The sequence below is a fragment of the Xyrauchen texanus genome, chromosome 2, assembly GCF_025860055.1.
Source record: "Xyrauchen texanus isolate HMW12.3.18 chromosome 2, RBS_HiC_50CHRs, whole genome shotgun sequence".
Lineage (NCBI taxonomy): Eukaryota > Metazoa > Chordata > Actinopteri > Cypriniformes > Catostomidae > Xyrauchen > Xyrauchen texanus.
Window position 1 is genome coordinate 4,655,168 of NC_068277.1, and position 12,009 is coordinate 4,667,176.

The 12,009-nt window shown below is 40.7% G+C and overlaps 1 protein-coding gene across 1 annotated transcript in view; it reads right to left on the bottom strand.

Moving 5' to 3' along the window:
• Nucleotides 1-3,753: 3,753 nt before the first annotated feature.
• The window catches only part of LOC127657481 (collectin-12-like), a 15,909-nt gene continuing 7,653 nt past the window's right edge, over nucleotides 3,754-12,009 (bottom strand). The window contains exons 5-10 of the mRNA XM_052146293.1: nucleotides 11,010-12,009; nucleotides 7,803-8,288; nucleotides 6,999-7,144; nucleotides 5,634-5,743; nucleotides 3,973-4,118; nucleotides 3,754-3,897 (exon numbers count right to left, since the gene is read on the bottom strand). The exon at nucleotides 11,010-12,009 is cut by the window's right edge and continues 44 nt beyond it. Coding sequence (XP_052002253.1) covers nucleotides 3,890-3,897; nucleotides 3,973-4,118; nucleotides 5,634-5,743; nucleotides 6,999-7,144; nucleotides 7,803-8,288; nucleotides 11,010-12,009 — 1,896 coding nt within the window. The 3' untranslated portion in view covers nucleotides 3,754-3,889. The remainder of the gene's footprint in view (nucleotides 3,898-3,972; nucleotides 4,119-5,633; nucleotides 5,744-6,998; nucleotides 7,145-7,802; nucleotides 8,289-11,009) is intronic.

Here is a 12,009-nt window from a genome sequence, read left to right on the forward strand (position 1 = left end):
TCATTTAACCAAGAAACTGCCACGATACGTACAACGAGCCACGTCAAAATCAATTAGCCATAATGTTGGTATATTAACGTGATTCTATGAGACCAGGTTGGTTGGGGACAGCAGACCAGCATCCCATGGCACACAGTGCTAGTCTTTTCAGCAGGATTATGTTATTATTTGCCTCTTGGCTGGACAGAACTGGGATTCAGTCCTTTATATGACCTTATCTTAGCATATCCATCTAAATGGTAAAAACGCTGGTATTGTAGATGGCCTTTTCAACACAATAACACAATTTCACACAAGCAATGAAGACTAAGAGAAGGAACTAGTGGATTGAACGTTTGTAAACTTTATTTTTAAGTGCATTTCACAGATTATTTTTCATTCATAAGAAAGAGGTATAAAAAGACAGTAAAACATTCTTAATCAAAATAAACAATCAACCGATGTATCTCTAAAGAAGACCTCTTCATCTAGATGTCAAAGATGTTCTTATGTCGGACAAGCCAGGTTTTCCAAAATCTTAAGTGTGTGAAATCATTTCGTTAGAATGTCGGAACATGTGCAAATGCTTTTTGTTTTGAATAATAATACAAGGGTTTATGGCAAAGAGGGAAGAACGTCGCAAGCTTCAGAAATATTTTGTACACTTCAATATGCACTATGATTATTTTTGTTGTTTCAATGTTTACAAAGCAAAGTAGAGTAACTAAACTGGTGGCGCTTGTAACGGTAGTTCTATCGGGAAGACACGCAGGCTTGAGTGAAGTTTAAGATGCCATTTATTTGATAGATGTAAAACAGGAGGTAATGTCTCTCTCTTTGGCGTAGGCCCCGTCCGGCAGTCCGAGGGAGTTGTACCTGGAGCCACCATGTCCTGCTGGAGATAGGAGGCAGGGGCGAGGGCCTACCCCCGTGCAGGACAGGACTCAACAGGTGGTGGTGGGGAGGTGGAGGTTGCCGTGTTAGCACACCGAAACAGCAATGTCATATATTGTGAGCGGACTTATAAAGCAATGGCTTACATGCGATTGGCTAGGAATTACCCAGCTAATGATGTGATGATGTACAGCTGCTAGTCTTCCCGCTAGAACTACGCTGCGCTTCCATTTCTGTAGAAAACGAGCAGCATAGGTTAAGTTTATCCAAGACTCGTTTGACATTGAATGCTAAAACCTTTAGTCCGTTTAGCTGTCAGACCGTCTGTGTCGTTTTGTTCTTTTTTTGTAAGAAACTTAAGTTTCATATGCTCTGCTTTTGAGCAAATTCTCTCTCTATGGTGCTACATGATTGTATTGTTCTGTGCAGCTGAAAGAAGGGGATTTAGGGTGAAGAAAGGAGGTGGTGAAGTAATTTGAAACTAACGTGAAGACTTCAGATGACATCTGGCAGTCGTACTGAATGAATAAATGTCTTGTTTTCAAGCAGAAGAATGAAAGGAACAATAAAAAGAACTTTAACAATATGTGTGCTGAAGCACTTGCATTGCTTTCATTGATAAATGTTCATTGTTAAATTGATAAAAGGTACCTTAGAAGTTTATAAAGAAAATAATAAAAACTGCATTTTTGAAGTGCAGCACATTGCCAACATAAAATGCAAGAAAAAAACATTTTGGTAGACTGCAATTGTGATTTAGGTGGAGGTGGAGAGGCTCTGAGATCATTTGTGTCATATAATCCATACAATGTCTGAAAATCATTTATTTACTGGCTCTGTTCCAAACAATAGTGAGCTGCCTACACAGCCAGCTGCCTTCTAAGGGAGCTCCCTAACTGTAATGGAACCTCTGTGAAAGTGCTGTGAAAAAGTATTTGCCCCCATCCTGATTTCTTCTATTTTTGTGTATATCTCAAACTTAACTGTTTGAAATTCAAACTAAATCTAGCATAAAACAAAGGCAATCTTGAGTAAACATAAAATGCAGTTTTTAAATGATAATGATATTGAAGCACAAACGTTCTCCAATACCAACTGGGCATGTGTGAAAAAGTAAATCAACACTATAACTTTTTCAGCAGCATGAGCTTAGCTAAAAGGTCTCACCCGGTAGCACACTATGCCAAGGTCAAAAGAAATTCCAGAAATGAGGATAAAGGTGATTAAAATACATCAATCTGGGGAGGGTTACAAAGCTATTTCAAAGACTCTGGGACTCCAAAGAACCACATTGAGAGCCATTATATCCATATGGGGAAAATTGGCACAGTAGTGAACCTTACCAGAAGTGGCCGATCTTCCAAAATTTCTCCAAGAGCACAGCAACGACTCAAAATTCCAAAGACAGCATCCAAGGAACTGCAGGTATCTCTCGCCTTAATAAAGGTCACTGATCATGACTCCACTATCAGAAAGACACCGGTCAAAAATGCCAACCATGGAAGAGTGGCGAGGCGAAAACCACTGCTAACCCAGAAGAACATCGAGGCTCGTCTGAATTTTTTCCAAAACACTCCTTGATGGTCTCCCTTTTGGGAGAATGTTCTGTGGACTGATGAGTTGACAAGAGGAACTGTTTGGAAGACAGGGGTCCCGTTACATCTGGCGTAAATCAAAAAGAGAATTCCACAAACTGAACATCGTACCTACGGTCAAGCATGGTGGTGGTCATGTGATGGTTTGGGGATACTTTGCTGCTTCAGGGCGACTTGCAATAATTGAGGGAAGCATGAATTCTGCTCTCTACCAGAAAATCCTAAAGGGGAACGTCCCGTCATCAGTCCGTGTGTTGAAGCTCAAGTGCAACTTGATTATGCAGTAAGACAATGATCCAAAGTATAGGAGGAAGTCCACCTCTGAATGACTCAAGAGGCTAAATTAATGTTTTGGAGTGGTGTAGTCAAAGTCCTGACGTGAACATGATTGAGATTCTGTGGCAGGACCTTAAACGGGCAGTTCATGCTCAAAATCCCACCAATGTGGCTTTCCACCACTGCGTTGTGAAAGATCGATCTCCAGTTATCCAGTTGTTGCTGCTTAAGTTTAAGAATATAAGAAGAAAAAAATGGCAAATCTCCCAAAACACATGAACAGGGCTGGACTGGCAGTCTGAACCCAGCGGGACGGTGGGTGGGCCGCGAAATGGGCCACGATAAGCAAAAATGAGCCACCGCGTTACACAGAACGGACCACAAAATGGCGCCGTGATATGCAGAAAAGGACAGCCAACTTTTGGGCCAGTTGCTATGCAAAATCCAGGGCAGATTTCTCTTCCCAGTCCAGCCCTGCACATTGTTAGTAGACAAACTAAATAAACTAGTGAGATTATGATACATTTTACTTGTAGAAGTCCACAGTGATAAAAGCTAAAGAAACTCCCATAATATAGAAGTATAACTAGGATATCTCAGAAGTATAAAACATGTTATATATAATATAATACCATAAAATGCTCTCTATGTAGGCACCTCAGTAGGCTTGGGAACAGAGCAATTCTCTCATATAAGTACATGAAAATGTTATATACAAAAACATACTTTATTAAAATGTTCTACATGTTTCCAAATATGTAAAATTAGCCAAAAAATTCATCAAATAGGAGCCAATGGCTGATCCTTGATTTAAAAGCCCCATAAGGTCCCTTTCACATGGCTGCTGTCAGGGCTTCAATGCACCCTAGTTTTAGGTCCCTTTAAAAGCGTTGTAGAAAGTATTCTTTTATGAGATTTTTAGGTAGGAAGAAGGCAGAAATTGTATACAGTACATGACATACATATCATAATATATGATATGATAAAGTTTATAGGCCTATATATATATATAGCTTGTACCTCCTGTCTTATATTACTTGTGTCAGAATGGTGTTCCTTTGGCAATGAGCCTGTCAGTCATGCAGGTTGAGCTCACCACATTCACGTGTACTACTGCTACCATGTCTTCAGATCTTTGCAAGGATTCATATAGCTGAAATGAACATAAAATGATTGTGAGATCACGTAAACACAGACAGAACTTGTGTGCATATACTAAAACACTTACATCTGTCAGTTGCCTTCTCACAGATGAGGCTGTGGCGTTCATCACAATAAAAGTCATTCCATTGGCCGCCATGAGTAAATCCCACACAGTCTTCCCCCTGCTCGTGTCCATGATTCCAGTTATCAGGCTGACCAGGCCTCCACTTTCTACACATAAATACACACATACAGGATAAGTTTAGCTATATCATCAATAATAAAATCACTGTCACTCCTGTCCTGTCCTGTTCTTCAATTAATTAAAAACTAACGTGAATACTACGGTGGCCCAGGGGTGCACAACGTCAAAATAAGCCACAACACACAGAAATTAAGCCTTTTCTTTTCAGATAATTTAGTTTTGTTGTTGCTTAATTTGTCTGTGTTCTCAGTAGAGCTGTCAGAATGAACGCGTAATGCATGCGATTTATTGAAAAGGTTTAACATGATCATTTTTATTTTTGCCGATTAATGCATCTACAGTTAATACAACATAAACCAGTACAAACACTTGTTGGGAGAGCGGAAACTTTGTAATGTATTCGCCCGGAGATATTACACTGACGCACACACCACAAACTCCATGATAAAATGATGGAGAAATGACCTTGTGGCAAGGCGGAGGGCGGGGCCGGGTCGTGATCGTACACACCCGGTCCCGTATTAGGCTAATCAAGCCTCCCGAGAGGGATAAAGGTCAACTGCAGAGGATCATGCGGGAGAGAGAGATCGTTTACGGACATGTCCGTCATGTGTGTGTTTTTCTTTTTTTTACGTTTATCATTAAACTATTATTTGTATCGTCAAGCCGGTTCTCGCCTCCTCCTTTCCATTGATCCCTTTACAGACCTCTTAGCACTATTTGATGTACAAAACAAGCCCAGATGGGATCTATGTAAGGTGCTTTTTAATTGCCACAGAAGCACGCCAAGTCTTAACTATCACCAAATCCCCCAGACATTTTTGTGTGCAAGCACTTTTTATGTGGAGTTTAAACGCTCTGACGCGAATCGTGAATGCAGCTTCACGATTTCTGTGGGAAAGCGGATTGCCACAGTCTACCAGAAGATTAATGGTTTGATGAATGAAAGGTTAAGAGATGTAATGCCCATTGCAAGGAATATGCAACTAGAATTTAGGACTAGTTCTTTCAATTAGTCAAACTCCCACTTAGAGTTTGGGAAACGTTTAATGTTACTTGAACAGGTGCTATTTTAGTGCATTTCTATCTTTATACTGTGGAAATTTTAATAAAGCATTATATTGTTACTTATTGTTTTGTTTTATTTTCCTAATATGGAAATAATTGCATTTTAACAGGAAAATAAGTATATATGGTGTCAAATTTCAGCTATTTCAAAATGTGTTCAATTAACATACGATTAATCGCGACTTAAAAATAATAATCGACTGACAGCACTAGTTTTCAGCTTTTATTTGCTTTGCTAATTTTGTTGTGTCGTGCACCCCTGGGCCACCGTAGAATACCTTCAATGGTAAAATGCATTGCATTTGTCAGTAAATAAATAAAATATTAACATGCATTAGTTACTTAAAAAAGTATTATGCTGTAAATTTTGAAAGAACTAGTAACCTGTTCATATATGTGTTATGCTTCTAGTATGCTATCTTTAACACTGCACTGGACTGTATTATCTGCTGAAGCACACAGTAAATACATACGTAAAGACAGGCTCTGATCCATCCACCCATCGCCAAACATTCTCCTCTTGTCTGTCTGTGAGTCCCAGCCAAAAATACCCTCTACCCACAGTCTGAAGGTGCAGCCAGCGCTAAACATACAAACATAAGATAATCATCTTGTAGGGTCACTATATAAAGTATGATCACATCTATACACACTATTCTAACCCAAACATCCACTTACCAGAAAACAAAAACAAACTTTCAACTCACAGTCAAATGATATGCAATAAATCATTTTTCCCCACAGTGTCTTTTCCGAAAACACATTCTCCTCGATACAGATTTACAAATTCATCTTAATGCTTCCATATCTAAAGATTCTACAGATCTGAGAAAGTTGCTGTTGGTCCTCCGTGGTTCAAAACAGCACCGGCCCATCGAGGCACGGACTCTACAAGACCCTGAAGGTATCCTGTGGTATCTGGCACCAATACATTAGCAGCAGATCCTTCAAATCTGTTAAATTGTGAGATGGAGCCGCCATGGATCGGACTAGATGGTCCAGAACATCCAACAGATGCTCAATCGGTTTTAGATCTGGGGAATTTGGAGGCCAGGGCAACACCTTGAACTCTCCATTATGTTGCTCAAACCATTCCCGAACAATGTTTGCAGTGTGGCAGGGCGCATTATCCTGCTGAAAGAGGCCACTGCCATCACTATAATGTCTCTGACTTGTGCCACAGTAGACCTTCTGTCAGTTCGGACCAGACGGGATACCTTTTGCTGCCTTCTCGCAGTAATGAGCCATGGGTGCCCAACACCCTGTCGCTGTTTTGTGGTTAGTCCCTCCTCGGACCACTGTCAGTAGGTACTCAACATTGCTGAGCGGGAGCACCCCACAAGCCTTGCCGTTTCAGAGGTGCTCTGACCCAGTCGTCTGGCCATAACAATTTGGCCATTGTCAAAGTCGCCAAAGTCGCTCAGGTCTTTACTCCTACCAATTCCTCCAGCATTCAACACGTTGACTACGAGAACTGATTGTTCACTTACTACCTAATCTACCCAGACCTTCACCTGTGGGTGGTCATAATATTTTGGCTCATCTGTGTATACAGTTCAGTATATATAGAGTACAAACAATAATATATTTATATATATATACACACAGTATATTATTGTTTGTACTCTCATCTCTGCCTTGGCTCATGCTTGTCTAATACAATTGGAATTTTGTGTTGCTGCACTTTTCATGTTACTGTCTCCTGAAGCTGAATTGCATATGCTGTATCCACCCTCATTTTGTAAGTAACTTTGAAAAAAAGCATCTGTTAAATGACTAAATGTAAATGTACATGTAATACCATCATTGAAAACATCAAAGAGGATTTATCTACTCACCTGTTCCTCAACATCCCCTATAATGACCATAGACGAAGACATATTGTTGCAATATTGTTGAGCACTGTCAAAGCTCAATGGCTCAATGTGGAAGAAATAGCAGCTGTCTTCAAACCTTAACCAACCAGGAGGACAACCAGCCATACCTGTCAAACCAATGCATATTTCTGTTTGCATCATCAATTACATCATGTCTGACATGATTGAGCTTCACACTTATTCCTTTTGAAAGGGGGTTAACACCACTTATAACCCAGGATTATATTATAACCCTGGCTCCAGTGTGTGAACAGTGTGAAACAACATGGACTATTGCAATAAACATTTAATCCTGGAACAACACAGCCCAATTTTACTTGAAACAAGTGTAGAAAATTACCCCAGGTTGACAAAATCAAGTGTGAGAACCCCATTAAACATGCTATTATCTTTGTGTGTGTGTGTGTGTGTGTGTGTGTATGTGTGAGCATGTATTTATCACTTTGTGGGGACCAAATGTCCCCATAAGGATAGTAAAACCCGAAATTTTTGACCTTGTGGGGACATTTTGTCGGTCCCCATGAGGAAAACAGCTTATAAATCATACTAAATTATGTTTTTTGAAAATGTAAAAATGCAGAAAGTTTTCTGTGAGGATTAGGTTTAGAGGTTGGGTTAGGTTTAGGGGATAGAATATAAAGTTTGTACAGTATAAAAAACATTATGTCTATGGAAAGTCCCCATAAAACATGGAAACACAACATGTGTGTGTGTGTGTGTGTGTGTGTGTGTGTGTGTGTGTGTGTGTGTGTGTGTTAGTCTTGCCTGCCTGAGAATCAATCTTGGGCAACTCTCTTTGCAGGACTACTGGTAGTGCAGGCACAGCAAAAAGTTTGCCCGGGAGGCCTGGTAGCCCTGGTGGTCCTAGGGCTCCCATTGGGCCTGTTGGGCCCCTGTGTCCTGGTTCTCCTGCTGGGCCCACTGGGCCCCGGTCTCCTGCTGGCCCCTGAGCACCCTGAGGTCCTGGCTGACCATCTCTCCCTGGTAGTCCCGGAGAACCTTGCTCTCCCTTGGTTCCTGGCGGGCCTGCACGGCCTCCTGAACCTCTTGGGCCCTTGAAACCCGGTTCACCACGTGGTCCTGGCAGACCTTTCAACCCTGGGAATCCAAGAGCTCCAGCCACTCCTTTCTCTCCTCGAAGACCAGCCACACCTGGCTCTCCTTTATCTCCTCTTTCGCCCTTCAATCCAGGAGAACCTACTTCACCTGTTGGACCTTGATTTCCACGAGGGCCCCTTGGGCCAGGAGGACCTGACAAAAGGTTATGCGATTATCTTCTAAATTAGTCATGTATACTTTTCATAGTTCTCACACATTACATATGTAAACACCCTCATGTAATAGACCCTTTTCAAAGACTGTGGTGAAATATTTCCTCAAGGGATAGTTCAGCTCAAAAAGTATAATTGAAAAATATTGTGAGAAAATGCAAAAGTTATTGTGAGGAAAGACAAAACGTAATGTGAGGGATGGCAAAACGTTCTCTGAAGGAACAAAAAACTGTTGCGAGGAAAAGTAAAACTTACTGTTAGGGTACACAAAACATATTGTAAAATAACACAAAACTATTGCCAGGACACACAAAACTTATTGTGAGGGAATGCAAAGCTTACTGTGAGGGAATGCAAAATTATTGTGAGGGAATGCAAAACTTATTGTTAGGGAATGCAAAGGTTATTGCAAAGGAAAGCTAAAGTTATTGTGAGGGAATGCAAAATGTATTGCAAAGTAACAACAAATTGTTGAAAGGTAACCCAAAACTGATGCGAGGGAACGGAAAACTTATTGTGAGGGAACACAAAACTGTAACGCATAACGTATTTCAAGGGAACTCAAAACGTATTGTGAGGGAACACAAAATGTATTGTGAGGGAACGGAAAACTTATTGTGAGGGAACGGAAAACTTACTGTGAGGGAACGCAAAACTTACTGTGAGGGAACGCAAAACTTACTGTTAGGGAATGCAAAATTTACTTTTAGGGAACGCAAAACTTACTGTGAGGGAATGCAAAACTTACTGTGAAGGAATGAAAAATTTACTTTTAGGGAACGCAAAATTTACTGTTAGGGAACGTAAAACTTATTGTGAGGGAACGCAAAATTTACTTTTAGGGAACGCAAAACTTACTGTGAGGGAATGAAAAACGTTTTGTGAGGGAATGCAAAATTTACTTTTAGGGAACGCAAAACTTACTGTGAGGGAATGAAAAAAGTTTTGTGAGGGAACGCAAAACTTACTGTTAGGGAACGCAAAACTTATTGTGAGGGAACGCAAAATTAACTTTTAGGGAACGCAAAACTTACTGTGAGGGAATGAAAAACTTTTTGTGAGGGAACGCAAAACTTACTGTTAGGGAACGCAAAACTTATTGTGAGGGAACGCAAAATGTACTTTTAGGGAACGCAAAACTTACTGTGAGGGAATGAAAAACTTTTTGTGAGGGAACGCAAAACTTACTGTTAGGGAACACAAAACTTATTGTGAGGGAACGCAAAATTAACTTTTAGGGAACGCAAAACTTACTGTGAGGGAATGAAAAACTTTTTGTGAGGGAACGCAAAACTTACTGTTAGGGAACGCAAAATTTATTGTGAGGGAACGCAAAATTAACTTTTAGGGAACGCAAAACTTACTGTGAGGGAATGAAAAACTTTTTGTGAGGGAACGCAAAACTTACTGTTAGGGAACACAAAACTTATTGTGAGGGAACGCAAAATTAACTTTTAGGGAACGCAAAACTTACTGTGAGGGAATGAAAAAATTTTTGTGAGGGAACGCAAAACTTACTGTTAGGAACGCAAAACTTATTGTGAGGGAACGCAAAATTTACTTTTAGGGAACGCAAAATTTACTGTGAGGGAATGAAAAACTTTTTGTGAGGGAACGCAAAACTTACTGTTAGGGAACACAAAATTTACCGTTAGGGAACACAAAACTTACTGTGAGGGAATGTAAAATGTTTTGTGAGGGAACACAAAACTTACCCTTAGGGAACGCAAAACTTATTGTGAGGGAATGAAAAACTTATTGTGAGGGAATGAAAAATTTACTTTTAGGGAACGCAAAACTTACTGTGAGGGAATGAAAAACTTTTTGTGAGGGAACGCAAAACTTACTGTTAGGGAACACAAAACTTATTGTGAGGGAACGCAAAACTTATTGTGAGGGAACGCAAAATGTACTTTTAGGGAACGCAAAACGTACTGTGAGGGAATGAAAAACTTTTTGTGAGGGAACGCAAAACTTACTGTTAGGGAACGCAAAACTTATTGTGAGGGAACGCAAAACTTACTGTTAGGGAACGCAAAACTTATTGTGAGGGAATGAAAAACTGACTGTGAGGGAACGCAAACTTTACTTTTAGGGAACGCAAAATTTACTGTGAGGGAATGAAAAACTTTTTGTGAGGGAACGCAAAACTTACCGTTAGGGAATGCAAAATTTACCGTTAGGGAACGCAAAACTTACTGTGAGGGAATGTAAAAGGTTTTGTGAGGGAACACAAAACTTACCGTTAGGGAACGCAAAATTTACCGTTAGGGAACGCAAAACTTACTGTGAGGGAATGTAAAAGGTTTTGTGAGGGAACGCAAAACTTACCGTTAGGGAACGCAAAACTTACTGTGAGGGAATGAAAAACTGATTGTGTGGAAATGCAAAACTTTTTGCAAAGTAATATAACGCTTATTGTGAGGGAATACAAAACTGTTACGCAAAACGTTTCGCAAGGGAACACATAACTGTTGAGAGGGAACACAAAACTTACTTTTTGGGAATGCAAAACGTATTGTAAAGTAACGCAAAACTTATTGCAAGCTAATGTCAACTGTTATGAGGGAATGCAAAACAAATTGCGAGGAACACAAAACTGTGAGGAAAAACAAAACATAATGTGATGGGACACAAAACAATTTTAGAAATGTTTTTGACAGTTGAGGGATTCGAAGCCAGTTTTACATTACTTACTTACCCTGTAATACGGTAAAGTTCTTGATGAGCTGAGAGTGTTTGCTGTCCACCAGTTTCATTTCCTCCATGAGGACTGACAGGCTGGTGACCTCTGAATCAAGTCGTGCCGCAAGGTCATCTTGTAGAGACCTCAGTGTTGACGCATCTGTCCTCGCTTCGGCCATACTTCCATTCATACCCACCAGAAGGTCAAAATGTTGTCCGAGAGTGTCCGAGCATTTCCTCAATTCACTCAATTCGATGTTAACTCCCCCGAGCATCTGTGTTGTGTAGCTAATGTTACCCGTCACCTGGTCCACTTCTTCCTCTACCGTGTCCAGTCGCTTTTCTAGTTGATCAAATCGTGCACTAGTTAGGTTTCCAAAGTCAAGCTGCTGGTCCAGTAATACCCGCAGGTTTCCTGTATTAACATCGCTAAGCGTGCTAATATTTACAATCTGAGAAGATATGGATGATAGCTGAGCACTTAACTCCTCAAGACATTCTCCAGAGCTTTGAATCTGTATTGATGCATTGCCTTCAGTTCTTTTCACATATTGTATCTTTTCTCGCAGCCAGTCGGCATCACTACGAACTAGTTGTGTGTCACGCATCAGTGCTAGTGCATCATTGCGCATGTTTTGTGTGTTTTGGGCTGCAGTCTCAAGAGTATTCTGCAGCAGTATGGCGAAAGCGTCTTGCCGCGTCTGAGTGAGATTGAGGCGGTCTACTGTAAGCTGCAGCACGCGTAGCTCATTCGTATTCTCTTGTACTTCATGTTGCAGTCGGGCCGTGTTTTTCTGCAGCACAGGTGTGACCGCTGCGATGGAGAATAGTGTGGTGTTCACAAAACGCAGCTCTGATGTTTGGTCCTTCAGCTGGAAACGTAGATGGTTTTGTGACTGATACACATCCTGTGAGAAGGTCTGTAGCTGTTTGAGGGCCACAGCATTGTCGGTGACATGCTGCGTGACTGCAGCTAATGTACGGCGCAACGCTAATAATCCAGAACTAAATGTTTG